The sequence below is a fragment of the Arvicola amphibius genome, chromosome 1, assembly GCF_903992535.2.
Source record: "Arvicola amphibius chromosome 1, mArvAmp1.2, whole genome shotgun sequence".
NCBI classification, from domain to species: Eukaryota; Metazoa; Chordata; class Mammalia; order Rodentia; family Cricetidae; genus Arvicola; species Arvicola amphibius.
This window is the reverse complement of record NC_052047.1, coordinates 112,580,840-112,608,591: the sequence shown is the minus strand read 5'-3', so window position 1 is coordinate 112,608,591 and position 27,752 is coordinate 112,580,840. Positions and strand designations below refer to the sequence as shown.

The following is a 27,752-nucleotide window of genomic DNA, read 5'->3' as shown; positions in this document are numbered from 1 at the left end:
TTTTAGACAAACTAATCCAGAGGAGGCCAGCGTATGGGGAGCAGGGCGGTGACTCCTGCACCACTTTCTGGAAACTTCTGCCTTTCTCCTGTGAGCACTAGTGGGCCCAGGCATCATGGAAAGGCACACTTCGCCTCTCATTGTCCACGGCTGGTGTCAGTCATCTGATTGATTGCCACATGAGCTTATTCTGGGTATCACTGGCAATGAAAAGTTCTGGGCTGAAACACAATGACTAACACCTACTCAACGCTAACCAGGCTCCCAGCGGTAAAATCTCCAGGAAAACATTTTTAAAGGACTGAATTACTTTTTTTTAAAAAAAAATTAATTAACCATATTGAGCCTGCTCTACAATCCTCAACCAGGACAGCCAGGGCTGTGTAGTGAGACCCTCTTATTTTTTTTTTTCTCATGGTTTATTTTTATTTTTTTTTATATTTAAAAATTTCCATCTCCTTCCCTCCTCCTCCCTCCCTCCCTCCCCTCCTCCTCCCCCTTCCCTCCCCTCCTTCTCCCCCTTCCCTCCCCTCCCCTCCACCCATACCTCCCCTCCCTCCCTCTCAAGGCCAAGGAGCCATCAGGGTTCCCCACTCTATGCTAAGACCAAGGTCCTCCCAACTCCCCCCAGGTCCAGGAAGGTGATCGACCAAGCTGAGAAGGCTCCCACAGAGCCCGTCCATGAAGAACAATCAGAGCCCAGAGCCATTGTCCTTTGCTTCTCAGTCAGCCCCCGCTGTTGGCCACACTCAGAGAGACGGGTTTGGTCGCATGATCCATCAGTCCCATTCCAACTGGAGTTGGTGATCTCCCATTAGTTCTGTCCCGCCGTTTCCATGAGTGAACGCACCCCTCTCGTTCCTGACTTTCTCCCTCATGTTCTCGCTCCTTCTGCTCCTCATCGGGACCTTGGGAGCTCAGTCCAGTGCTCCAATGTGGGGCTCAGTCACCTTCCCCATCTGTCGCCAGATGGAGGTTCCCTCACGGTCCTGACTTTCTTTCTCATGTTCTCTCTCCTTCTGCTCCTCATTAGGACCTTGGGAGCTCAGTCCGGTGCTCCAATGTGGGGCTCTGTCATTTTCTTCATCTATCGTCAGGTGGAGGTTCTATGGTGATATGCAAGAACTTCATCAGTATGGCTATAGGAACTGGCCTTTTCAGTGAGACCCTCTTATAAAGCCAGAACAAACCAACAAACAAAGAAACAAACCATCTTGGAACTAGGGAGATGGCTCAGGGGTAAGAGTGCTTACTCTACAAATGTGAGGATCTGAGTTCGGGTTCCCAGCACCAACATAAAAAGCCAGCTGTAGCCACAGCGCATGCCTGTAACATTGGAGCTGTGCGGGGGGTAGAGACAGGAGGACTAACATGGTTTGCTGACTGCCATCTCACCTCCAGAAACCACAGGTGTAAGGCAAAGAAAGACAGAGCAAGAGCACTCAGCATCTTCCTCTGCCCTCTGTACATATACATAGGTAGATATACATATACATTTATACATATACCTATATACACATAAACCACATACATTTATAAATACACATACACACAAAACATTAACCATATTTAGAGGTATCTTTCTAAATATGCATTTCTTCACTTTTTTAAAAAAATCAAAACACTAGAAAAACCTCTTAAGATTTTCTATACATGAGGCTGGAGAGATGATTTAGCAGCTAAGAGCACTTGCTGTCCCTGCAGAGGACATGGGTTTACTTCCCAGCACCCACATGACAGCTCATAACTGTCTGTAACTCCAGCTCCAGGGCGCCAACACCCTCTCCTAGTCTCCTCCAACGCCAGGCACATATATGGTCCATATGCATACAAACTACTCATACACATAAAATAAAGAAATCCTTTAAGCAGCTTTTATACATAGCCCATCACAGCTTTATTATTCTTTCCTGTGTTTATCATTTTTCCAAAGTCAATTTGATGGTAAAGATATAACTTCCCTTTGAAGACTTGTTTCACTGAAGTTATTATAACTAATTATATGTATTTAGATTTCATATTTATTGCTGAGTGGCTCATATTTCCTTCTGTGTGACCATCTCTATTGTAAAATATTTCAGATGTTTATAGTCCTCCATCTGTTATAAACAGTCTTGTCTTTGCGCTTGTGGGGTTGCTTTGTTTTATCTTATTTCTTTTTTTTTCTTTTAAGGAATTCCCTTGAGATAAATTCTCAGACTTAAGAGTCTCTGGATCAGTGTGTAGAAATACTCACCTCTTATCAAGTGTTCCAAATGTTTGCGTATATTTATCTTCTAAGCATGACAGTTTCTGAATTTTGTTTTGATTTGCTCCTTCTGGCCAGAATACAGTAGAGTAAGAAACAGGTGATTGATTAATAATGACAATGATAGCCAGGTATGGTGGCTGATCTTGGCTGTCAACTTGACTGGATCTGGAGTCAACTGAAATGCAAGCCAGTAAGCAGTGTTCCTCCAGGTTCCTACCTTGAGCCTCTGCCCTGGCTCCCCTCGACGATGATGGACTGTAACCTCTAAGCCAAATGAGCCCTTCCCTCCCTTGTCTCTTAGGTCAGTGTTCCATCACAGGAGCAGAGAAGCCAGGTAGAGCATGAGACATGAGGGCACACGCCTGTAATCCTAGCAGGCAGGAGGCTGGGGCAGGAGGACTCCAGGTTGAGGCCAGTTTGGTCTACAGAGTGACTTCCATATTTCAAAACAAAAAGTGTAAAGGATGACAGTTATAATGTCATTATTATTATTGCTGTAAAATGACCCTTTTGTTTTTATTTCAGTTGATTTTCTAGCATGCTCAAAGTTAAATTTTTCTTACTGGTAGCAGCTTCTTTGCTTTATATCTATTCATTTGGGGCCTAGATTATGTTTTTGGCTGTTAGTAACATATGTGACATCTGTGCATAACATGTGAATGCTGCTTTGTCTGAATGTTTTCTCTTAATGTTTAAAATTATTTTATCTTATTTTACAATATCGGCATTTTGCCTACATGTATACCTATGCACCACATTTGTGCAGGGCCCACAGAAACCAGAAGGCATCAGATCTCCTGGAACTAGAGTTACAGACAGTTGGAGGCAACATTGTGGGTACTGGGAATTGAACCCAGATCCTCTCCAAAAGCAGCCAGTACTCTTAACTGCTGGGCATTTCTCTCCTGACCTCCAGTTCCCGAATAACCACTCTGAGGCTTCATATTAATTACAAACTGTTTGGCCCATTAGCTCAGGCTTATTATTAACTAGCTCTTACAACTTAAATTAACCAATTTCTATTATTCTATATTTTACCATGAGTCTCATGGCTTGTTACCACACATCTTGCTTCTCAGACAGCTGCTGGCATCTCTCTGACTCCACCTTCTTTCTCCCTGTGGCTCTGCTTAGATTTCCCACCTGGCTCTATTCTGCCTAGCTATTGACCAAATCAGCTTCTTTATTAACCAATGGTAATAAAACATTCACAGAATGAATACAGTAGGGCATCCCACATCACCTCCCCTTTTATGTCTCATTAAAAAGGAAGGTTTTAGCTTAACATTGTAAAATTACATATAACAAAACAGGTATCAAGCAATAATTATAGTTATAATATTTAGTCTTTTTGTATGGCAAAATTAAAGAAAATACTCTATTATCTATCCTATCTTTGTGAGTCTAAAGTTTTATATCTAATTTATCTTTTTATCATAACTAAGGAAAGCTATAATTATAACTACCTAGTCTTCAACTCCATCAACCTAAGTAAACAGGAAGTGCATTGTAAGCAACTTCCAAAACTCTGACAGAGACGTCTTGCTGCCTGGACAGTCACCCAAAGTTCTTCTGTAACATTGGGGCATCTATCTTCAGCCTATAGGCCTAGAGTGTCTGACAGACTTCAATGAAGCAGAAAATTTGAAACTCTCCTGCCTTTATTGGCAGTTTGTTGGTTATTTTCTTCTGTGTCCTACAGAATGTGTGGCAGGCTCTTTCATGAAGCAGGAACTCTGAAGGACTGCCTCACCTTGTTTTGGCAAGTTCAGCAGTCATTTTCCTGTGGGTCCTCATGTTCACTGTATACAGCACATTGTCAAGCAGTCCAGGCAAGAGCAGTTTCTTGCCAAAATGGCTAGTCTTGCCACATTGAAAGCAAACTCCATAAAGAGCTTCTTTGATGCCCACCATCCTCTTGAAGTAATTGGTACTGCCAGGAATGGATGTCTCACATCCAAAGAAAATTAAGTTATTAAAACATTTAAATGGCCCTATTCTGTAGGTCTTTGAAGTGTTTAAAGATTGCCTAGTCATCTGAAATATATCTCTGTATATCTAGAAAACCTAACTAACATGACTATAAGTTTGACTATTAGAGAAGACTATTAATTTGTATTTCTTAACTATACATTACATTTTTAAATGCCCTGCATAAGCGTACCTTAACCAAGAGTAGAATATGTATATATAAAGTATAATAAAATTGTCTTAAATTTGTGTCAGCAAACCAAAATCCATACCTATATATTTTGAGATTAACAGTTATTTTTTGGATTAAAGTAGATTCAATAATCTACCTTTTCCCATCATTTCTATATCTTTCCTGAGCCATCTTTCCAACCTCTAATATTTAAAAACTTTGAGCTTATTATATGTGTGTATGTGCATACATGATATCTGTGGCTGCACATGCCTCTTCACATATTTATATAGTTTCATTTACTTGTGTTTATTTTGCTAATGCCACTGACTTCATCTTTTTATTGTTGTTGTATTTTGGTTTTTTTGATACTAAGTCTCACTATGTAGCCTGGAACTCATTATTTAGAACGATATTATTAAACCAATGGTCTTGAATGCCCTCTGAGCTTCATTTTAAGATATAGGTATTTTAACACTTAAGAGTTCATTACTCCAAAAGCACTTTATTTTTTTTATTGATATTTATTGAGCTCTACATTTTTCTCTGCTCCCTTCCCTGCATCCCCCCCCCCCTTCAATCCTCCCCCAAGGTCCCCATGCTCCCAATTTACTCAGGAGAGCTTGTCTTTTTCTACTTTCTACTTCCCATGTAGATTAGATCTATGTAAGTCTCTCTTAGTGTCCGCATTGTTGTCTAAGTTCTCTGGGATTGTGGTTTGTAGGCTGGCTTTCTTTGCTTTATGTTTAAAACCACCTATGAGTGAGTACATGTGATAATTGTCTTTCTGTGTCTGGGTTACCACACTCAAAATAATGTTTTCTAGCTCCATCCAATTTCCTGCAAAATTCAAGCTGTTGTTATATTTTTCTGCTGTGTAGTACTCCATTGTGTAAATATACCACATTTTTCTTATCAATTCTTCATTTGAGGGGCATTTAGGTTGTTTCCAGGATCTGACTATGACAAACAAAGCTGCTATGAACATAGTTGAGCACATGTCCTTGTGGCACAATTGAGCATCCTTTGGATATATACCCCAAAGTGGTATTATTGGGTCTTGAGGAAGGTTGTTTCCTAATTTTCTAAGAAATCGCCACACTGACATCCAAAGGGGTTGTACCAGCTTGCGTTCCCACCAGCGATGCAGAAGTGTTTTCTTCCAAAAGCACTTTAATAGTGTTTGTATTTCTTTGTGACTTAAACAGTCATATGTTATATTCATATATATGGGAACAGGGGTCCTATTTGTTGTTGTTGTTATGTTTATTTTCTTTTTTTATATTGTTTTAGTGGGAGGTTTTGCTTTTTTTTCCTTCCTTCCCTCTTTTCTTTCCTTTTTACACAAAGTCTTACTCTATATCCTGAACTGACCTGGAACTAACAATCCTTAAGCCTCAGCCTCCTGAATGCTAAGATTACAGATATGTGCCACCATACCCAGCTTGGCTCTGTTTCATTCTGGTCAAGATGGCACATTTTAATCATGGCTTTAATGAGACTATGCTCTATTGTGTAGTGGGACTGATTAGTCCTCCCTTGTTACTTTTCTTCTACAATGTATTTGTCAATATTCTAGACAGAATCAAATCAAAGATCACAGAATGATCAAGGAGCTAGGAGACAGGAATCCTATGCACCGGAAGTGAATGGGGTTTTACGTTCCTGACATCTACATGCCTCCTCCACGTTTGAATTTCCACCATCTTGTGCACCTTGCATGCTGTACTCAGAAGGACTGTCCAAGTTTTATTTGCTTTACAGTTTACAAACCGTTAGTTTACTAACATTCAGTTCTCAACTGGATCTATTCAGATATTTCTTTCATCTCTTGCAGAGTGTTTAATGTTCTGTGCATATGGCTCCTGCTACATTCTGTGTTACCTTGTTTTTCTTGTTTGTTGGTCACCAAGACTCTTAGTTCACTGGATTCTCTGATTGATTACTAGTGGTGCAGATGAATGTGACTTGGTGATGCATACTTCCTGCATAATAACTATTGCTACTGAATGGTAGAAGGCTGACTCCCGTGATTGTTAGGGTGACAGAAACTGCAGTGATCGCTATGCGTTGGACGCTGTGCTGAGTATCCGACCCTGTTAGACTCAGCACTCACAATAACCATGAGAAGCAGCCTTACTGTAGTCGAGGGCACACACAGAGGTTGAGGCTTATGAAGGCCGTGGTGGTGTCTCGGAACTGCAGAAGCAGGATCAGAATCCAGATGTGACCACTTTGCAGAACAGCTTTTCTTTTTGATTTGACAACTCAACCTCCTGTTACTTTTATTTTCTCTGGTTCACCGCGTCTTAGTTGTCCTCCTGCGCATGGGAGGCGACATGTGTCTCTGCACCTCTGTGTGCATTAATAACTTGGCAACACTCTCCAGCTTGATAATAGTGATAATGAGAACATTTTGCCTTGTTTCTGTTTTTGAGTGAATTTTAGTGTGCTTTTTTTCTCTCTTAAGAGTCATGCTTCTTATTAAATAAATATACTATTTAAAACTATATTTCTATGATTTGGTATAAAGTATATGTAATAATTATAAACATGATATTGTCTAGGTCTCATCACTGTGATAAAACACTGACCAGAACAACTTGGGGGCAGAAAGGGTTTATTCAGCTTCTATGTCCTGATCACAGGCCGTCACTTAGGAAAGGCCGAGCAGAAACTCAAGTAGGAGCAGAGGCAGGAACCATGGAGGAAAGCTGCTGGCTTGTTCCGCTTGCTTTCCTATACTAGTGAGGATCACGGTGGGCTAGACCTTCCCACATCTACCACGAATCAAGAAAATGCCCCTCAGAGATGTCCACAGGAAAGTCTGATAAAGACAATTTGTCAGCTGAGATTCCCTCTTCTTAGATATGGCTCATTTGTGTTGAGATGAAAAAAATTAACCAGCACAGGTATTATTTAAACCTTTTATTTTATATATAATTATATAGTTATAATTATTATATAATTTAAAAAATTTTACATATGTTTCTTTCCCAAGTCTCAAATTAGTATTAAAATCTATCAAATATATTTGTTGAACAGATTACATACCATTCAATTTATTAGTAATTTTCCATTTCTTTCTTTTTTATGAGTACTTGTTATATTTTCTTTTATAGGTTCCACCCAAGTCTGTGTCTGTGTTTGTTTTGATGTATCTGCAACTTTTCTTGGATTGGGTAAAATAAAATCTAAACCGTTGGGGCCCAGGGACTCCAGACTGTATTACCATTCTCTCTTCAGTTAGAATTCCAGAGTAAGGCATTCAGGTGCTGGCTGGCTTGGCACCACCCAGCTCTCCAGGGCCACTTTTCTGCTCTTTTCAGCTCTTGGGCAGCCCTGGAGTCCCGTGAGAGGGGAAAGAGCGAGAGATTCCAGAGCAGGGCGTGGAGGGTAACGCCCTCTTCCTGTTTCAGCCCTGTAGTGGCTGCACCAATAGCAAAAGAAGCTGGGAGTGTGGCTGCCAGCCTGGTAGCCGTTCTTGTGCCACATTCAGACTCCTTCCATGTAGACAGATTTAGTGGCTGGCTAGGCACCTGCCACAGCATCCTGTCAACTTAACCATATACCGAGACAGTTTTCCACTTAATGCCTATGCAGCTTTAAATCTTTAAAATACAGATTAAACTGATATATATTTATTTCCCATCCTATCTCTGTACTGTAACTATGGTTAATGGACATTCTCTTACATATTATAGGAATGCTTATTTTCTAGAAAAGTCATCCTATAAGTAAAATGGGTAAACATGTATGTGTGTGAGTTGTGTGTGTCTAGTCAAACTTTCCCACAAAATTATGTTAATCTAAGTATACACAGCCTGTAGCAAAATCTCACTATCTAATATTAATAGTCAATCACTGAGTTTTATGAATAGGTGGTGAGTTTGACTCCTGTAAGCACCCAGTTTTAAAAAGAAAACTATGCTGGAGAGCTGGTTCAGTGGGCAAAGTGTTTGCTGTGTAAGTGTGGATACCTATCCCCCGGCATTCATGTGCGTGCGTGCGCACACACACATGCATGTACACACACATGCATGTACACATGTGCAAAACATCTTAAAAAGAAAACAAAATTAACCCCGGAGGGTGTTCAATAAAGGAACACCCCCTCCTGTGTTCTCTCAGGCCTAGGGTGCGGGTGACTAGAAGTTTCGGGTCCTTCATTTGCTGATGCTGAGCCTTGGGCAGCTTTCTTATTCTTATTCTCTTGGCACCTCAGTTTGCCTGCCTCTGCAGTAGGATAATTATGGCCCCTACAGCCCTCACTACATAGGTGTCCTGTTCTGTGGATCCTAGTCTTTGGTTCAGTTAGAACCTGACATTCATTGTGATGACTTTTGCTGGCCCATGGAACTCTATCTTGTCAACCATGTGGGACAGGACAGTGTTGGGCAGCAGCCATCTACAGACCCTTCCCACCATGTACCCAGAACAAAAGGATTAGGAGCGCTCTGAGCTCTGGTTCAGAGAATATTTCCAGGCTCAACTTGAATCTCTAATGAGGCTTGTTGGCCATTCATGGGAGACAAGATAGGTCCTTATCAGAGCATTCTGGGGTCTTCAGAAGCTTAGCTCTTTCAGTTTCTGAGGATTCCTTTCCCTGATAAATCTAACCTTCCCAACTATTCAACCTGTCTCAGGAAACATTCTACACAATGCTTTGCTCTTTGGTCATTATTTCAAGACAAAGATAAGAGGCTGCTATAGGCCATTCCTCGGTTGTCGTCTGGGGGTATGATACAGAAGTGGGGGTTCAGACCATACCATCAAGAAGATGGCCTTGTCCCAGCAGCCACTAGTGTTTCAGGTGTCTCCTAGTGGGAACTTCAGTCCACATTCTCAACTCTTTGACAGCTCACAGCATATCCAGAGTCTCTGCAGCACACTTCTGATTTGGAGGCCTCTCTCTGCTCCCAGGATGAGCACTGGACCCTCGAGGGCCCTACAAGACTCTGTGGTTAGTGCCTCTCACCTCCTGGGCATCTTCTAGAGCCCTCTCCCGAGATGTCCACATTGGCCTTTCCTTCTCCAGCTCCTCTGTCCTCCATGTCTGAGAATGTCTGAGAACACACATTCCCCTCTTTATGGAGGGGTTTCTTCTCTTCTTCTTTGCCCACTGAGCCGCCATTTTGGATTCTCCATCCTCTTAAACAATAAGAGGGACAGCTTTGTGATGGTTTTGCTGAGTAAGGAATCTATCTTTAGCTCCAAGCCCTCCTTGCGTGGGGCATAGTAATTATTCAACAATTAGGGAAATAACTCATGAATGAATGGACTTATCTTCACTATCTATGCGAGGAAATCCAAGGGTAGGCAGAGTCATTATAATATATCACAACACAACTTTAACATTTGATGCTATCTGAGGGGTGGTCGGGTGTTTGAATCAGGATATCTGGATGGTTCTTCTGCATACCCCAAGGTTGGGCCAGTCTGATGTCTCACACAGGGAAGATACCTTCCTGAGAAGACAGATGCAGAGAAATTTATTCTAACCAGTGGCTTTAGCCTTGGAAGATAGAAGAGAGAAAAAAAAATTACCTTGTTGCACCAAAAGGCCATTTCCCACAAATACAGAAGGGGTAGAGAGGAAGGGGAGAGAGTATACTAGAGGTACCTTTCAAAATAAAAATATTACAACTTAACTGAATTTGAGTAAAGTGAAACTGTGCAGCTTGCTGAATCCCTGTAATTCCTTCCTCCCAAGACAAGAAATTCGTTTTGACAATGTATCAGGAAATACATACATTAAGGGTTTAGAGTTGTGGTGGATTTTTCTGGCATTAATGCTTTGGGTTTGGATAATAACTGTTCTAAATTCTTTACCCAGCATAATTTGGGTCACACATGGCAAGACACGCAGACCCAGAAATCATTGTCAGGAGAGACGTTTATACTCATGGATTCCCTGGCATAGGAGGTACAGCACCACCAGGGTCAAGAGGGAAAGGACCAGGGTCAGTCAGGAGGTAGAAGGTGGGCGGGAAGTGATCTTGCTCCTTTACTGGGCTTTTCATGGTAAGGGGTGGGGTAAGCAGAGTCGGTACCCTGAGCAAGCTTAGGATCAGATTGTCAGAGTAATCTTAGCAGACTCTGGAAAGGAGAGAGGTGTCTGAGTGCTGGATCCATGGTGAGGAAGGGCGAGGATGAATATTGGAGAGGGAGAAAGCAGATGGTTGGGAATATAAGTTCTAGATTGGCTGGATTGGTTTAGATGTCAAAGGGACACTCAGAGGAGAGGATTCCCTGGAATTAGCTAGCCTGGGAGAGGCTGTCTTTCCCAGATTAAAAAGACCTCAAAAGTGGAACACTGGAAAAGCAAAAAGAGCAGAACATCTTATTAAGCATTTTCTTTGCCTGAGGTATCTTCCTGCTTCCCTGTCTCTGCCTGTCTAAATGTTGAATTCTTCTTTGTATGTCATCCAGGTTATAAGATTTACATTCTACTCCGCAACCAGTTCTCACAGTAGTCCAGCTGTCCAGCTGTGGTCTTGATTAAAAGGGTTTCACATTTACCACTAGTTCCTTCCTCATGGCTGACCATTCCTAAGCATTTTATTTTGATTTACGTCTTGTTTAGCTGTTGTTCATCATCTAGTGGTTTCCCTGGGAAGCACCAGAGGAGTTCTGTGTCCCCAGTTGTAGCACATTTGACAATGCTGTCTTATTTAGCAATAGGCTGCATAGTTATAAAAGTCTTGGCTAACTCCTTCCTGTGCACCCTTGTCATCCCGCCGGGTTCGGTGCTGTAGAGACGTCCAAGACCAGCTGGTTTCTGGTGCCCCTTGGTCCTCATGGTCCCTGTAGGTGTCTTTTTCTGTTAAGAATAACAGCAGTAGCATTTCTTTATAGACATGACTTAAAAACAAAAACATCACGTGTGTAGTCAATCTCCAAGTTTATCTCCGCTCCACTGAGGACAATTTTTTCCCCATTGTGTCTTTGAATAGCTTATTTGTTAGATGAAATGGTCAGAAGGGCTCAACTTAGGACCCACCTCCTTCCATCTGTCCTTTATGACAAGTCAGTCGCTCTTAACCACCATACTAATTCAAGTAAAATCATACATATTTCCTCATTTTTCAATATACTGACTAGTTCTATTTTCAATTTCTTATTCATTCTGTGCTTGGTCTTTTTGTTTCCTTAAATAGGAATTGTTTGATCGTCTTGTCTTGTTCTGGTTTCTTATTTTGATTTTTTTTCTTCAGACTCTAATTCCTCCTAGAGTTAAGCACTTACAGTATGTATTTTGCACAGAAATGCAGTTTTGCGTTTTTCTGAGTTCCTTGCATCTCTGTGTCCATCCTGACATCTGCCTCCTGTGTGTTTCCATTCTTCCTTCCCTTCACCTTCCGTCTTTCCTTCCTCTTTTAACCCTAGTATTTTTGTCTGGTTGCTATGTCATTGATTTTCATTTCAATTCTTTCTGATCCAACCCTTCTACCTGGGGTTTCCCTCTTCTCTTCGTGTGTGTGGCAGGTTAATTTCGTCCGCTGCCTCCTGCCTCAGCTGGGCTCTCTGTCCTCCTCCTCCTCGGGAGTTTAGTTGCACACTGGGTGCTTGTGTGTGCGTCTGTACTACTCGGGTGGGAAGAAAAGAGAAGCTCAGACAAAGCTGTGAGTGACGACTTTTGTAGGGCTGGCTTTCTGCTTCTTTGTTCAGAGTTCAAAACCTGAGTTTATTGTGCCCAGTTGGGATATTTCTGCTACCACGGCTGGGGATTGGTGGGGTTTGGAACCCAATTTAGGACAGAATTATAGCAAGAGTTTAAGCAGGTGTCTATTGTTCACACTTGACCCAACCCTTCCCAGGAGTCATTCTCTCTTCTGCCAGGCAAAGGGAGGGAAAGACAGACAAAAATCCCTGGACTTTGGCCACTTTGCTGTTTTCTAGAAGTAGGACCTGTAGGCATGAGGTAGCTTCGTTAGGAGCTTTCCATGTCTCCTGCCACTCACTCCATCAGAAGAGAATGAAAGGTGTGGGCACCATATTCATTTCTAGGAAATTCTTGTTTTTAGCCATTTTTAAAGCACCGCCTTTTCCTGAATTCGAATGTTGTTGCATGTAGAGGTGATTTTTTTGTTTGTGTGTATGGTTGTTAATTTGGTTCCATTCAGGAAGACAGTGTTTAATTCTGGTATCCAGTTATGGGATTGCTATTTTACAGGAGTTGGAAGCCCGAATTAATTTCTTTACCCCTTTCCATCTTTTTCCTCTTCTTCCTCCTCAACTTAAAGACCTTCTTTAGAGGGACGCCTAGAGTGTGTTCTTCACATGACGTTAGAGTTGATCATTCAGTTACCCACACTTTCAGGCGCACCCTGCCTGCTTGGTTCTTCACTGTGCGTGGTGGAAGTGTGTGAATACATAAGACCACAGGCGGCAACTTTGCCACTTGACACGTGGAACTGTCAGTGAGCAATAAATGCCAGCAGAAAACCCAAGCGTTGACTGAGAGCTACAGGAACATCTAGTCTAATGTTTTACCCAGAATGCACTGCTGGCTGTTCTGTCCCCGAAAGATGGACCTGTAGCCTTCATTTGAGTAACTGAAATAATAGGGATCCTAGAATACCATTTTGTTATTGAAAGGAGTGAAGTGTTTAAATCTTATTTAATGGAAACCTAAGTGTGCTCCTCCCCTCCCTGCTTGGTCTCCTTTGGTGATAGGAATCCCAGCCTTAACTCCATATAGATGATTGCTACATCTCTGCCTCCAGTCCTGATCTCTAGCCTGAACTGCAATTCTGAATAATGAACAAGCAAGTTTGGAACACTGCTAGGCCAGAGGCTCTGGAAGACAGGAAAACATAGGAGTAGATTGCTGCCTGTAAACCCAAAATGCTCACTGTACAGGATAGGGATCCTGAGCCAGCACAGATGAAAGAGACCCAAGGCTTTGACTTCACTCTGAACGTGCTGTGGGTACACAGAAGATTGCAGCCAGTCTATCTTGCATGGATGTGAAGGTTAATGCCAAGGGTGTTGGCCATCGTCCTGCATTAACCTTGCTGGAGAACATCTGGGTCTCTCAGACAGCAACACAGCAGAAGATGTATAGACAAGGGATGGTGTCTGGAGACCATGCACTGTCGGATTCCCTAGAGAGCGATGGGGAAATAGGGACAGATCCAGGAAAGGGCTGGTTTGCTGAGGTACAAGAGCTGTTCAAGCAGAAGAGAGATTTATGGTTTGCTTTCTCTGTTTCCCGGATACGATCCTGCATCATTTCAGGAGGCAGCAAAGGCTGTTTGTTGACTCTGTTGACTAGCAGACATCCGTAGTTTTCATATCTGTGACAGGGCTGACGACCTTAGCCTTATCCTGGAAAATACCCGCTTCTGTTACTATCTAGTGGCAAACCAGGTATTGACTTTTCTGTAGGAGCTAGATGATAGTGCTTTTGAAATTATTCGGGAAAAAATTATCAGTCAAGATATCCCCGGAAGAGCCTGCCAAATAGAGAGGTTTTTCTCAAACACCATAACCAAAGAGCCAACCAGTGTCCAGTTGCCAGAAACCAACACTACACACTGACTACATTCCTACTTGACACAGTGGAGAGTTATGGGAAGAAGCAACTGGAGACAGATAGATGTTGGTTTGCAGTCAGGCTGTACTGTTTACTATGTCTGTAATCTCCGACAAGTTACCAACTGTATTGAGCCTGATATTATCCACCTGTAAGAAGGGATGATTGACGTGCCACAAGGACATGTGCTCAACTACGTTCATAGCAGCATTGTTTGTCATAGCCAGAACCTGGAAACAACTTAAATGCTCCTCAACCGAAGAATGGATAAGGAAAATGTGGTACATTTACACAGTGGAGTACTACACAGCAGAAAAATAACGACATCTTGAAACTTTCAGGCAGATAGATGGAGCTAGAAAACATTATATTGAGTGAGATAACCCAGACACAGAAAGACAAATATCATATGTACTCACTCATAAGTAAGTTTTAAACGTAAAGCAAAGAAAACCAGCCTACAAATCACAATCCCAGAGAACCTAGACAACAATGAGGACACTAAGAGAGACATACATGGATCTAATCTATATGGGAAGTAGAAAAAGACAAGATCTCCTGAGTAAATTGGGAGCATGGGGACCATGGGAGAGGGCTGAAGGGGAGGGGAGAGGCCGGGAGGGGAACGGAGAAAAATATAGAGCTCAATAAAATACAAAAAGAAGGGATGATTGAAAAGCAGCTCTTCAGATCACCATGAAGGCAAAGTAAGATAGAAGACAATTATAAGGGCTCTGGCAGGTAGCAAAGTGTTTACATGGCAGTCGACAGTCTTCCTGGGCCCTGAAGCGAGCTGCCAGTAAGTAGTACTAGCTTGATTGAAAACAGGCATCCTAAAGGAAGCATTTTATTTTCCAGGGGTCTCTTCTGAACTCGCCCCAGCTGCTGAGGAAGAAGAGTCGAAGAGTGGTCTGGACGTGATGCCTAGCATTTCTGACATACTGCTGCGCAAACTGAGGGTTCATAAGACGCTCACCGGAAGGTAAAACCACAGCCTCAGCTTTTGAAGACCTTTCAGGGGGCACCCATGTTAGAGCCTGGGTGGAACACAAAGGAGTATCAGTCTTGGTTCTTATCCCAGAAGGGATCCAGTCCAGTGGCCCAGGCAGGGCTGATTCAACCAAACTCCAAGTATGAGCATGGGCCGGGTTGGTATTTCCAACTCCAAGAGTATATGGAATTCACAGGCAAGAACCTTTGAGGACATAAGGGTCACCAGAGCTGTGAGTAGTGGGCTTTGGGGCAGGGGACACATGGCTCAATCCAGATAAACCATTTACCTGTGGGATGCTCTGTATATGGAGAGACGTACAACATTCAAAATCACACAAAGAACTAAGTAGAAAGCCCCAGACGTCTTCCTGAGTCTTAGCTTCATTGTCCTTGCAGGAATCATAGTGTTCTGTCACTAGCAGGGTGCGCTAAGTGAGGCCATCTGTGGGCAGGGACTTGGGACAGTGTCAGCACGGGACACATCCTTGAGAACTGGATGGGAAAGTACAGCATAGGGATTTGAGGTAAGGAAGTTGCTAGGAAGACCGTGAGACAGGGCAATAGAAAGAATGGCACAAGAGTAAGGCACTGGGGAGAGCCAAAGAGACCTTTATGATAGGATAGAGGGGAATCCAGGACACAAGAAGAGGCTGCACATGCAGAGACTTGTGAATAACTTTAAAAAAAAAAAAAGGAGCAGTTTTAAGAAATGGCGGTGAGATAGCTGGCAAATCACATACCAAAGAGTGAATCTACCGTAATCCACAAATGCCCAGCTCAAAATGGACCACAGACCTAAATGTTAAGGATAATACTGTGGAAAGCTTAGGAACTGCAAGAGGCAAGGCTCATGAGCTATGAGCTTAGGCTAGCCCATGACTTTAGATAAGACAGGAAAAGCACAAGCAGAAGATTTTAAAAGAATAGGTGAACAGTACGTCACCATCATAATAATCTCCCCAAAAAAGCCTGTGCTGTCAATGCTGTCTAGAAGGTGAAAAGCAGCACACAGAATGGGAAAAAATTTACCAGGTAAAGTACATGTTTATACACTCTATCAGGAATTCATGTAATCCAATTAAATTTAGATAAAGAGTTCCCCCAAATGGACAAAGGCTTGAAACAGGCATATCAAGGCGGGTATACAGAGCTACCTGAGAAGACACTCCGTTGCTCCATTGGTCCACCTCCTCGCTGCCTGTGCAAAGTCTCAAGCTCTGCCTTCAGAGCCGGCTGTGCCATGTGACCACTTGGCCTACATTGAACCACCCTGTTCCTTACCGTATATATGCTGATGTGTTCTGTAGCCCAAGGCAGAACGTGTCACCAAAATAGAAAACCAAGCTTGCTGAATTAATTATGGAAAGATATAAATTTCATGTAATACCCAAATGAACCCAGATGTCAGAAGCACTCTGAGCTCTTTGGTAAACCCCCAGACAGTTTATGCCTGCTCTACATAACAGCAAGAGAGTGTGTTGACCCTCGGAGGACAGGGCCTGTAGGGTGGGGCTGTGACAAGCACTGCAAGCATCAGACATCTTTGCTGTTGTTTGTCCCCATGCTCTGTTTCCTGGCAGCTTGATGGCCACAGGGTCTTGCTGTCTCATCCTGACAGGAAGGCTCTCGATGTCCCATGTCAAAGGTGAGAACCAGCCCTTTGCAGAGATGACTGGTCCCTACCCTTGCTCTCGGGGTCCCTCCGTACCCATCCAAGGGAGGAAAGCTGTGTTTCCTGAGAAGTTTATTGATGGCCTGCTTGCTCGCCAAGTCCTCTGAGGCGAGTTGGACCCCTCCTGGTCTCCCCGCCCAGCACAGGAAAGCGCCTGTGTGATATTTACGTTATCGGGGCTTCCAATGGGGCCAGCTTTAGTTGCTAAACATTACACTGGAAGCCACATGGAGTGGGTGTGCAGATAAGGAGTCTGCTGACTGGGGCAGGCTGTGGAAACTGTGCAGGAACCTCTCGGGCTGCCTCTATGGCAGCTGGTATCCACTCACACTCTGATCCCAAGCTTTGGCGGTCTTGCTGCAATGAGATCTTCCAACCCTTTTCTTGTCTAGTAGTTCTGAACCAAATGGGTGTTTGTCACACTCCTCAGAGTCTAGGAAAGAAGGAGCAGTCTTTGCAGAGGTAGAAATCCCTCAAAAGCTACAGTTCACCTCAGACACATAGTTAGTCAGTGACAAATGCATGTGTGTGTTCTGATTCCTCACAGCCTGCGGGTGAACAGTAGTAATAGCCAAGTTGTCATATATGGCTAATCTGAAGTGGGCATTGGTTCTAGGATGCACACATACACGCACAACACAGAAAACAAACTCCAAATGCCCAAGACCTTGTATAAAATGGCACAGTACTTACATATAGTCTACACAACCCTCCCATACTTTAAATGATCTCTACATGATTTATGATATCCTATACAGTATAAGTTCTATATAAATAGATGCTTTTCTGTGTTGCTTAAAGAATATGGCCAAACGGAGTTTGAATAAATTCTCTATAAACGTAATTTTTTCAAAGTTTTTAATGTATATTGTTGGTTGGTTCCAAGAATATGGAACTGGTGTATGTGAAATACTGCACTGCATACACACACATAAGCTACATACGTGATCATGCGTACATATGTGTGTATGTACAAACATAGAGGTTGTTATTCTGATTTAACTAACATGGGATGTAGGGCATTTATAGTGGTCGTCCTCGAGGGCTGACCTCAACATTTAATGTTTTCCATACCGCCTCTGTGAAGGTCAGTGTCTCACAGATGACCGGAGATGAAGAAGATTCTGCATCCTCTTCCTCTCACAAGCTCTGCTCGCTCCTCTTCTGGTGTGCATGGCTTTCTGGTCGTTCAAAGTCCCCTTCTGCTTCATTGAATAGGTTGGATAAGGTTCACTTGTGCATTTTTTCTTCTTCACAGTGCCCCTCCACTCTCTGAGAAGGAAGTTGAGGTAAGTGACTCAAGGACCCTGGGAAATGTAGTAACTCTTTGACAGGTTTACCTAAACCTCCCTTCCTCCAGGGTCTGACCCTGACATTTTTACACAAGAGTGAGGACAAGTGACTGTGGAACATTCTGGATATTTGTTCCCAGCCCACTGCCGAGTTTCCTGTGCTTGCTTCCATTCATGGAGGATTTTGACATGTCTTGTTGGAGGTGAGAAGGTTGCTGGTGCCTCCACCTTCAAAGACTGTCGATGTGTCATGGTGGGTGGGTTTCTAATACAAAGTCAGCCAGGAAACTGCACCAGATTTATTTCAGTTTTTAAAAATGTGACCAGATTTCAAAGTTCAGACTTTGGTCTGGAGGACAAAGTTGCTTGCCCCTGAGAGTTTGGGCAGCTAGAAGGTCAGCGCAGCAGATAGCGTGAAAGCTGTTGGCATGGTCTTCCCTGATCTGACCATGATGACCCTGTGGGTCTCCTTGTCCCAGTGTTGGGTGATGGGTGAGTTGAGAAGAACTTTCATCCTGGTGAAAGGACAAATGAACAAGAAACAGCAGAGGTGAGACAGGAGGGATCGTGAAGTGGACCAGATAAGCAAGCAAAGGAAGATAGACAACCTGAGCTGTCTACCCCTAGGTAGCACAATGGCCTTGAACCAGACGTTGTTACTGTAGAATGCACACAGCCCTCCATGAAGCTGTTCTCCTAGTAGCTCAACCAAGTGGATAGAGTAGGATTTAAAGCAGAAGAAAAACGGGGAGATAAAACAACTCACTCAAGGTCTCAGACTCAGGATTTACCAAGGTCAAGAGCTGGAAACAAATATTCCAACTGACTTCAGGACCCTTTGAGTCAGGCATAGCTAAACATTGAGATTTGGTCACAGATTGAGGCTGGATAGTAGAGAATTCCCGTCATTGGGCTGTGAGTCAGAGCCCCCTCTAGCATCTGTGGAGACTGACCATGGCAGGTCTTTAATGCCAGATCCTGTCCTCAGATATGTTCTAGCATAGCCATCAGCAAGCTGGAAATAAGACAGACTTGGGAATCAGAGCATCGAAGGTCAAGTCCTTGCTCTGCTACTTCTCCTGTCAAACTGAACAAGTTAACAATGTCTCTAGTCTTGGTCTCTTTGCCTGTAAAATGGGTGTAGGAGTCCTAACTCCAGAGAGATATTGTGGGGTTAAATGCAGCAATCACAAATTTCACAACAATGTGATGATCAGTAAGGGGTCACTTCCAGTAGAACCACCATCATAATTTAGGGATCAGTTTTTGTCTGGAAATAACTGCCATTGGTCATATTATATGAACTTCAGAAGCCAGGCAGAGTCAGTGACCACAAAGTATGAGCAGCCGAGGTGGCTTAGTGAGTAGAAATATATGCTGTACAAGCCTGTCAACCTCATGACCTATGGTACGCAGAAAGAACCAAGTCCTGACCTCTACATGTATGCTATTACACACACACACACACACACACACACACACACACACACACGACATGCATACCACAGACAAACACACACATGACACACACACGCACACACCACAGACAAACACACGACATACACACGCACACACACACCACAGACAAACACACACGACACACACACCACAGACACACAACACATACACATGCACACACACCACCGACAAACACACACAACACACACACGCACACACACAACACAGACAAACACACACGACACACACACGCACACACACAACACAGACACACACGACACACACACGCATACACACAACACAGACAAACACACACGACACACACACATACCACAGGCAAACACACACAACACACACACACACACCGCAGACAAACACACACACACACCACAAACACACACACATACACACACATACACACACCACAGACAAACACACACAACACGCGCGCACGCGCACACACACACACACACACACCACACAAAGATTCAGACACACACACACCATAGACAAAGACACCACAGGCAGGACAGATGAAGCAATTGGAACTGAAGCCCCCTCCTTTACTCCCTTCTGATTTCTTGTGTTTTTCTATTTTTCCTCCCCAGGAGTGATGTGTTATGGTGAAAGCAGTATTAATAGCATGATCCTGGTTCTTGGTAGCTCCCTTTCCCCTAGGAATTCCACATCTGAACAATGCCCCCCTTGAAAACTTCATTCTTGGAGGCTGGAAATGGCTCAGTGGTTTCGAGCACCGGCTCCAGGAGACCTGGGCTTAATTCTCAGCGCCCACATGGTGGTTTACAGCCATCTGTAACTCCATTTCCAGGAGATCCAACACCCTCTTCTGGCTGCCAAACACCACACTCACTTGGTGTGCAGATGTGCATACAGGCAACACACCCATGCACACAGAATGTTTTAAAAATTAAAAAAAAAATTGTTCCCGTGTGGTGTGTTTCATCTTGGGCTGGAATATTTATTTCTAGAAGTTTATCTTAACAGATCCATGCCTGACTTTGTCTAATCTGGAAGTTACTTAAAGCTGACATAGGAATTAGAAATAACAAGCCTGAAGATCACCTGGCACTTCTTTAGATACAGGAGTTCCATGCAAATCTTCCAACCTCTCTCCCACCCCCCACCTCACAATAGATCCCAGTATTAATCCTGACTGCTTCCATGGCTGGCTGCACTGGTCTACACCCATTTCAACCCAAACCCAGGCGTTCATGCTCTTGATTTGGGGAAAAGTAGGCCACTATTGTCTGATGGTTACACTTGTGCTCTGGACCTCAGGGTTGTCTTTTGTGCGTTTGTGTGTGTTCACTGTGAAGGGGGTGGGTTCTCCTGTACATGGAGGCCTTGGACTAGTTCCAAAGACTCTGGCAGAGGGCTTGAGCAAGAATCCCACCGTGGCCTTGCTGGCTGCAGTGACTCCTCCCAGCACCTCTACCGCACTCTTGTTCCCAACAGAACGTGTTTGTACAACTGTCCTTGGCCTTTAGAAATGACAGCTACACCTTGGAGTCTAGAATTAACCAGGCTGAAAGGGAACGCAACCTGACGGAAGAGAACACTGAAAAGGAGCTGGAGAACTTCAAAGCTTCCATTACGGTAATTGAGGGCCCAGTATATGAAGTCCTTACAGAGCCACTGTCTCTAAGGGTGAGGCCCAATACCACACTTCTTTTACTAACCAAGTGGTCTCTGGAAATGAGAAGGGAGCCAAGGCCCCGACAGTCTTCCTCAGAGGACAGGGAGGAGCTGAGGCAGAGATCCTGAGGGTTTGGCCTCAGACCCCCCCCCCGCCCCCCGACAGCTCCTTAGGAGGGGGCTGGTTGGCTTGGCTGTGACTCCTTTCAGGCCAGTCAGCCAGATGTAACATGTCTCTACGGGGCTTCTCCAGTATCTGGAAGACACTGCAGCTTGGGCTTTGTAGGAGTTTCTTTTCCTAGCCAGGATGAGACCCAAGTCTTGTCTCATGAAAATGAATCCAGGTTTGGCATGGGTCATCTTCGTCAGCTCAAACCGCTCTAATAAATTACCTTCGGCTGGGTGATTTAAGCAATAAACATGCTGTTTCTCTTAGCTCTGGAGGCTAGAAGTCCAGGCTCCAGGTTCCAGCATGGTCAGGTCCTTACTGAGGTCCTCTTCAGACTTGCAGACGACCAGCCCCTCATTCTAGCCCTACATGGTAGAAAGAGAATAAGAGAAATTTCCGGGGCCCCTGACATATAAGCACTACTCCTGTTTACAAGTGCTACACCCGGGTGATCTAGTCAACTCCCAAGGGCCCATTCTCCCATCTGCACATTGGGGTTAGGTTCTCAGCATGCACAGGTGGGAAAACAGTTTGAAGTCTCAGGATGATGCCCTTGTCATCCCTCAGTCCTCATCCTCCATCTGGTACCACTGTGAGCACCGAGAGACCTATCAGAAGCTTCTCGAAGACATCGCCGTCTTACATCGTCTGGCTGCCCGCCTCTCCAGCCGGGCTGAAGTGGTGGGGGCTGTGCGCCAGGTGAGCTCCATGGTACTGAGCCTTGCTGGCTGGCGCTGTTCCAGCTTCAGTGATTAGCACCATGACACAAACAGGGTCAAGAAGAGGTACCACCCCTTGATGACTGGCATTCTCTGTAGGTTGTTGAGATATTCCAACACACTTGGTGCCTATTAAACCTTTGAAGTATTCCTTGAGGAACTGTTTTCTGTGGACTTTGAAATCTGAGGTAGACTGTGTACTGCCTTCTTCCCTTAGAGCTGGTCCACCATTGCTGAGTTAGAGAATTCCCTGTGATAGACATCTAATTAGCTTTCCCGGTGTGTTTTATAAATATATGTGACTGGAGAGCCCTTCCATCTCATTGTTCTTACGAAATACATACTCAGCTCCTATAGAAGCAGTGTTGGGCAGAGCATGCTTCAGGTAAATGTGCTGTTTTTATTTAACCCACCCGGTAACCCTGTAAAGTGCCCTCCACCTCCCAACTCTATCCCCAGTAAAGTTGCATGTTCTCAGAAAGATAACTTCCAGAGAGAAGAGAATCCCCAAAATTCCAAACATTTTGAGTGCCTCCATCACATTACAAGTGGAAAACAACTAACTTTCTGCGACAAGACGCAGCCAAAATGCACTAAAAATGTGCAAAATTCTCTCTGGGCAACATGTATAATAAGATGAAGAATGTGTTTAGACTTTGGGTCCTATTCCCAAGTGACTTCATTGTGTATATGAGCTATTTCCAGACCTGTCAAAACCCCAGACGCTCTCAGTAAGTCAGGGATACTGAAGTCGTTCTAGCATCAGTGAGTGGCGGAGCTGGCACAGGCCAGGTTAGACCCCACACCTGGGCCACGCTGAAGCTTGGAAGTACATGGAACCTCCACACAGTGTTGCAGTGCCTGAGTTTCTCTCTAACTTCCATCCCTTATTTACACCGTGGCCAGAGCTCTTCATGCACACTTGAGAGTCACTTGGGGCTGCAAAGCAGGGGTGCTGATGACGGCTGCCATGTATGATTGACTCAATGCATGGAAAGTTTTGATCCATGTGACACCATTGTAGCCATGTCCTGCCGCACAGCTTGTGTGAGTGGATGCTCTGAGGGTACGTCCCCCAGCACCGCCTGGGAAATGAAAGGAAGCCAGGCCACCAGGCTGACCCACCCTGGTGTGTTTCCGGAGAGAGAGCTCCTGACTCAGCACTGTGGCCTAGGAAGTAGGTCCAGCTGGGAGCAATACCAGAAGAAGGCTAGGGAAGGACCAGGTCTCCATCCCACATGGCTGTGGGGACCTTTATAGGGAATCCCCTCTAGTATAGACAGCACCTAAGCTGGGTCCTCTTGGGGACCCTGGGGTGTGGGGGAAAAGACACTTCCTCTGTATATAATCCTTCCAAATATAGTTCCATGTCACCGACTCTCTTTTTACTCTTCTTTATTTTTACTTAATTATTTTAAAATTTTTGTTTTTATATGTGTATGGATATTTTGCCTGCATGTATATCTGTGCACCACATGTATGTCTGGTGCCAGCAAAAGCCAGAAGAAAGCATTGAAACCCCTGGGGACCTCTGTCTGTAACTACAATGTGGGTGCTGGGAATTGAACCTGAGTCCTCTAGAAGAGCAGTCAGTATTCTTAACCACTGAGCCATTTCTCCAGCCCTCACTTATTTATTTTTGAGGTGGGATTTCAGTAGATTGTCTAAGGTGGCCTCAAACTCATGACCCTCTTGCCTCAGCTACCTGAGAACTAAGGTACAGACATGCACCACCATGCCTGACTTGTATCCTTCTTAAAGTGGTCTTCATCCCGCCTTGTGGTCTCTATCCTGCCTTGTGGTCCCCGTCCTGCCTTGTGGTCTCCATTCTGCCTTGTGGTCCCTATCCCACCTTGTGGTCCCGTCCTGTCTTGTGGTCCCCATCCTGTCTTGTGGTCCCCTGTCCTGCCTTGTGGTCCCCATCTTGCCTTGTGGTCCCCATCCTGCCTTGTGGTCCCATCCTGTCTTCTGTGTCTCAGTGCTCACTTCCCTCACTGGTCCCTTTGGGGCAGCTCCCGACACTTGTCCCCTGTTGCTGTCACTGCTACCAGTCTCATTTACTTCTGTCCTATCTCCATCATACTTGGTCACCCCCGCTTTAACATTGTCAGTGATTCCTCTTTCTCTGTGAAGTAAGTCAAGATCCCTTCATCTAGCATGTGAAGTCCTTCATGACCCAGCCCTGGAGCACTTCCTCCCAGCAAACCCCAGAGCTTCTTGATTTTTGATATGAAGTGGGCTGTCTGCGCTATGCTGTCTTGCAGAAGCCCTGGGAGAGACTCAGTGTCCCACTGTGATATGAAACGGTGCCCACTTTCATCCTAAATGATTCCTGTCTAGAGAGTAAATCTTCTACATACAAGTCCCATGAGGAGCTGCCTCTGCCTCCAGATGCCTTGAAATTCCCTGGCCTCGGGTGTTTGTCTGTCCTTCCCATGTCCATGCGCACACCCCACATCTGTGACTCGAGACCATCTCCACAAAGCCCTCTTCACCTCTTCTTTCCTAGAGTAAAGCAATCCCTTCTTCCTCTCACTTTTACCTGTCTCCTCGCTGGTGGGCCTGTTTCTGAGAGTCCCTGTCTCAGCCCCATGTCACAGGTGACAAACTCGCGGGACAGATTCCCATCTGATGGTCCCTGTAGCCTTTGTATTCTGGCAGCCCAGGGCTGAGCTCAGAGCAGTCACGTGTGGACGGTGCCCTTTCCTCAGCTGTCCGTCATGCACCTGTGTTCTCCTTCCCGCAGGAAAAGCGCATGTCAAAGGCAACGGAAGTGATGATGCAGTATGTGGAGAATCTGAAGAGAACGTACGAGAAGGACCATGCCGAGCTCATGGAATTTAAGAAACTCGCAAATCAGAATTCAAGCCGCAGCTGTGGTCCCTCTGGTAAGGAACTGGGCTTCTGTCCCTGTTGTGAGGCCAGGTCCCCAGTGGTTTCAACCCAGGCCACAGGGATCAGGACAGCTTCAGGGCCTGTTTCTACTGGAGGACCCTGCACCTCTGTTCAGAGCTACTCATGGGGCCTTCACAGCAGGTGCTCCAGTGAGACTGAGGCCCTAGAATCAGAAAGCATCAAGGGTACCCAGGACCTCCCAACTCCTAACAGTTAACCAGAGTGGCCGATACCACGCCCACTTTGTGAGTGACCCCAGGCCCCATAAGTCTATGTGCTTTGGGATCACCCTTTGGGCACCACGTGCTAGGAAATCTGGACTTGACTCTGGAAAGCATTAGGGATCCAAGGATTTCCATCAGGAAAACGGATAAACACGTTCCTGGCTGAGGCAGCACCCTCTAAGTGTAGAACATCAGTTACGTAACTGGAGCAAATCCGTGTTCCTAGTCCAGACTGGCCTCAAATGCGAGAGGCTGCTTATCTCATCGTGTCCAGCAGAAATGTTTAAGCGTTTCTGCCAAAGGATATTTAAGCTTCTCAGTCACTCAGAAGAGCAGAGCCCAAAAATATTGTGTGTTTGTGAGGATATTACAGCAGTCCAGGGGAGGGATGGAGTCCAGGCAGTGGGGCACAATGAGAGCCTAGCTAAGTGAGCTAGCAGAGACAAACAGCAGATGCATGGGTCAGACACAGAATTCAATGATTCTTAGTGTTTTAAAAGTTCTCTACAGGACGACAGAGAAAGACCCACCTGTTTCTGCTTAAGGGAGTCAAGGGTGCATGTATCCAGGGAGGTCCTCTGCAGGGTTTTAAAGGAAAAGTCGGAGGAGGAAGTCAGCAACCAGGTGGAGGAAGTGGCGTGTGTGAAGGTGTCGAGGTGGGGGATGGGAGCAGGGTGAAACAACCAGTGTGACAAACTTGCAGTGCTGGGGTCACGTTGAGAGGCTGAACATAAGACCTGTCAGACCAAGGCCACCTTCCAGGACACACTGGCAGCTAGACCATGGTCCTGGAGGAGCAAGGAGTCAGGGGGAGATGTCATATGACATGTCCACATTTTATTCTTGTGCTACTCTGACTTCAGTAAGCACAGTGTGTGAATGGTGTCAAAGCTGAAGTAGGGACAGCTGAGCTCAGAGGCTTTTGCTTAGTCCAGCAGGGAAATGACAGTGCATTGGACCGGAATCTCTCCTTGGGTGCTGCCAGGGCTTAGAGTCTGGTCCAGGAGGGTGACTAGCTGGAGAAAACAGCTTGTCACATCAAGAATCCCCGCGGAATGCAAACATCCGTGTTACCAAGAGCTGGGGGAGGGAAAGTATAACAGACTGAGAAACCTTTATAAACAGGAGGTTTCACAAGCTTCCTGGGGAGTATCAACGACACTTCCCAGAGTCCAAAGGCCATGCACACATACTCAGGGCTGTCTGCTTTGGATCTCAGCAGGCAGGTTCCTGACCTGCAGGCATCTGGGCCCCGAAATAACTGCTCTTGGCTACAAATGGGGAAGGTGATTCCAAGAAAAGCCTAGTATGTTGGTTCGGTAATTATTTCTCTACAAGGTTCGGGTCTCCTGCACACCAAATGTATCTAGGATTTATGGGTAAAGTCAATGTCATCACAGCGGATGCTTATAATGCCAGCACCTGGGAAGTAACGGTAGGATTATGGTGAGTTCGAGGCTAGCCTGAACTATAGAACAAGAACCTATCTAAAACAAAACCTGAAATGCTCATGGGATGATGAGTTAACCAAGGGTCTCATTCATTCATTCATTCATTCATTCATTCATTCTAGGATGGTTTTTGAGCACTTTTGGTATGCCCCAGATGACACAGCCCCAGTCCCAGTGCTGCAATAAAAGCACTTCTTGGGCTGGGGCGATGGCTCAGTGGGTAAAGTGTTTGCTATGCAAGCCTGAGGACCTGAGTTCAAATCCCAGTGTCCCATGTGGAAAGGCTGGATGCAGCCACACTGATCTGTAGCCCCGTGCTGGGCAGGAGAGGACAAGTGGGTTCCTGAAGCTTGCTGACTAGCTAGTCTAGCAAGCTGGTGAGCTCCAGGCTCAGCGAGAGGCCCCATCTCAAAAAATAAGGCGAAGATCAATAAAGGAAGATGCTCTGACTTCTGTGTGCACATAGAAATCATCTCATGTACACTCATAGTTTTAATTCATAGTTGAATGCTTTTCCATGCATTTGTTAGGCATTTATACTTCTATTTTGTAAATTCTTTGATTATCCCACCTGCGAGATTAGAATTTTATTAATGTATTTGAACTCTCACTTATTAGAGTGGTTCTGCTCTTTGGGGTGACCAGAAAACTTAAAAATCCTTTAACTGAAATGCTTACAACTTCCTGCTGGACAAAATAAAACAAGTCGTCTAAAAGAACAGCTGAGCCCACAAGAAATGAAATGGAAATAACCAGAAACAAGAAGAGAACTGAAACCACGCTGACCCTGCGACTTGCTGGGGCCAGAGCCACCCTGCTTATCTGGAGCTGTTTGCCTCCTATTTGAGACCCACTCTTGAGCCCTGGTGGCAGAGCAGATGCTGTGCCTCATGTGGAAAGCAAAGCCCTTCTAGGGACGCCTTGAGATAGACTCTATACAAGGAATAAGAGCTCTCACCCACCAGCCAGAGGAGAAGCAAATCCGGAAGCTTGCCTGTTCCACCCCGAGCCCTGGGTGGAAACAAAGTCTTCTCTCCTTCCTCCTAGGAAAAGTACATGAGTGGCAGCGGCCATGGTGCAATCTATGGAGATTCTGAAAGAACAGCAGGATGGTGTCCAGGAATACTGTCAGCCCCCACAGAGAGGCACACCCTGCACCGGGACAGCCAGACTACGTAGGGCTGGGTGAAGATAAGCCACAGAGGAAAATACACAGTGGAACACAAATCATTAGCCCCACCAAATAGAAGCTTACACCCCGAGAACATCATCTAGTAATCAGAATTCT

The 27,752-nt window shown here is 44.9% G+C and overlaps 1 protein-coding gene across 3 annotated transcripts in view; it reads left to right on the top strand.

Annotated features, from left to right (window-relative positions):
• Positions 1-27,752, top strand: part of Irag1 (inositol 1,4,5-triphosphate receptor associated 1) — a 110,332-nt gene that overhangs the window by 62,610 nt on the left and 19,970 nt on the right. For all 3 annotated transcript variants that reach the window (XM_042055152.1, XM_038331540.1, XM_038331547.2), the window contains 5 exons: positions 14,794-14,917; positions 17,859-17,889; positions 20,827-20,967; positions 21,743-21,874; positions 24,641-24,782. In XM_042055152.1, the coding sequence (XP_041911086.1) occupies positions 14,794-14,917; positions 17,859-17,889; positions 20,827-20,967; positions 21,743-21,874; positions 24,641-24,782 (570 nt within the window). The remainder of the gene's footprint in view (positions 1-14,793; positions 14,918-17,858; positions 17,890-20,826; positions 20,968-21,742; positions 21,875-24,640; positions 24,783-27,752) is intronic.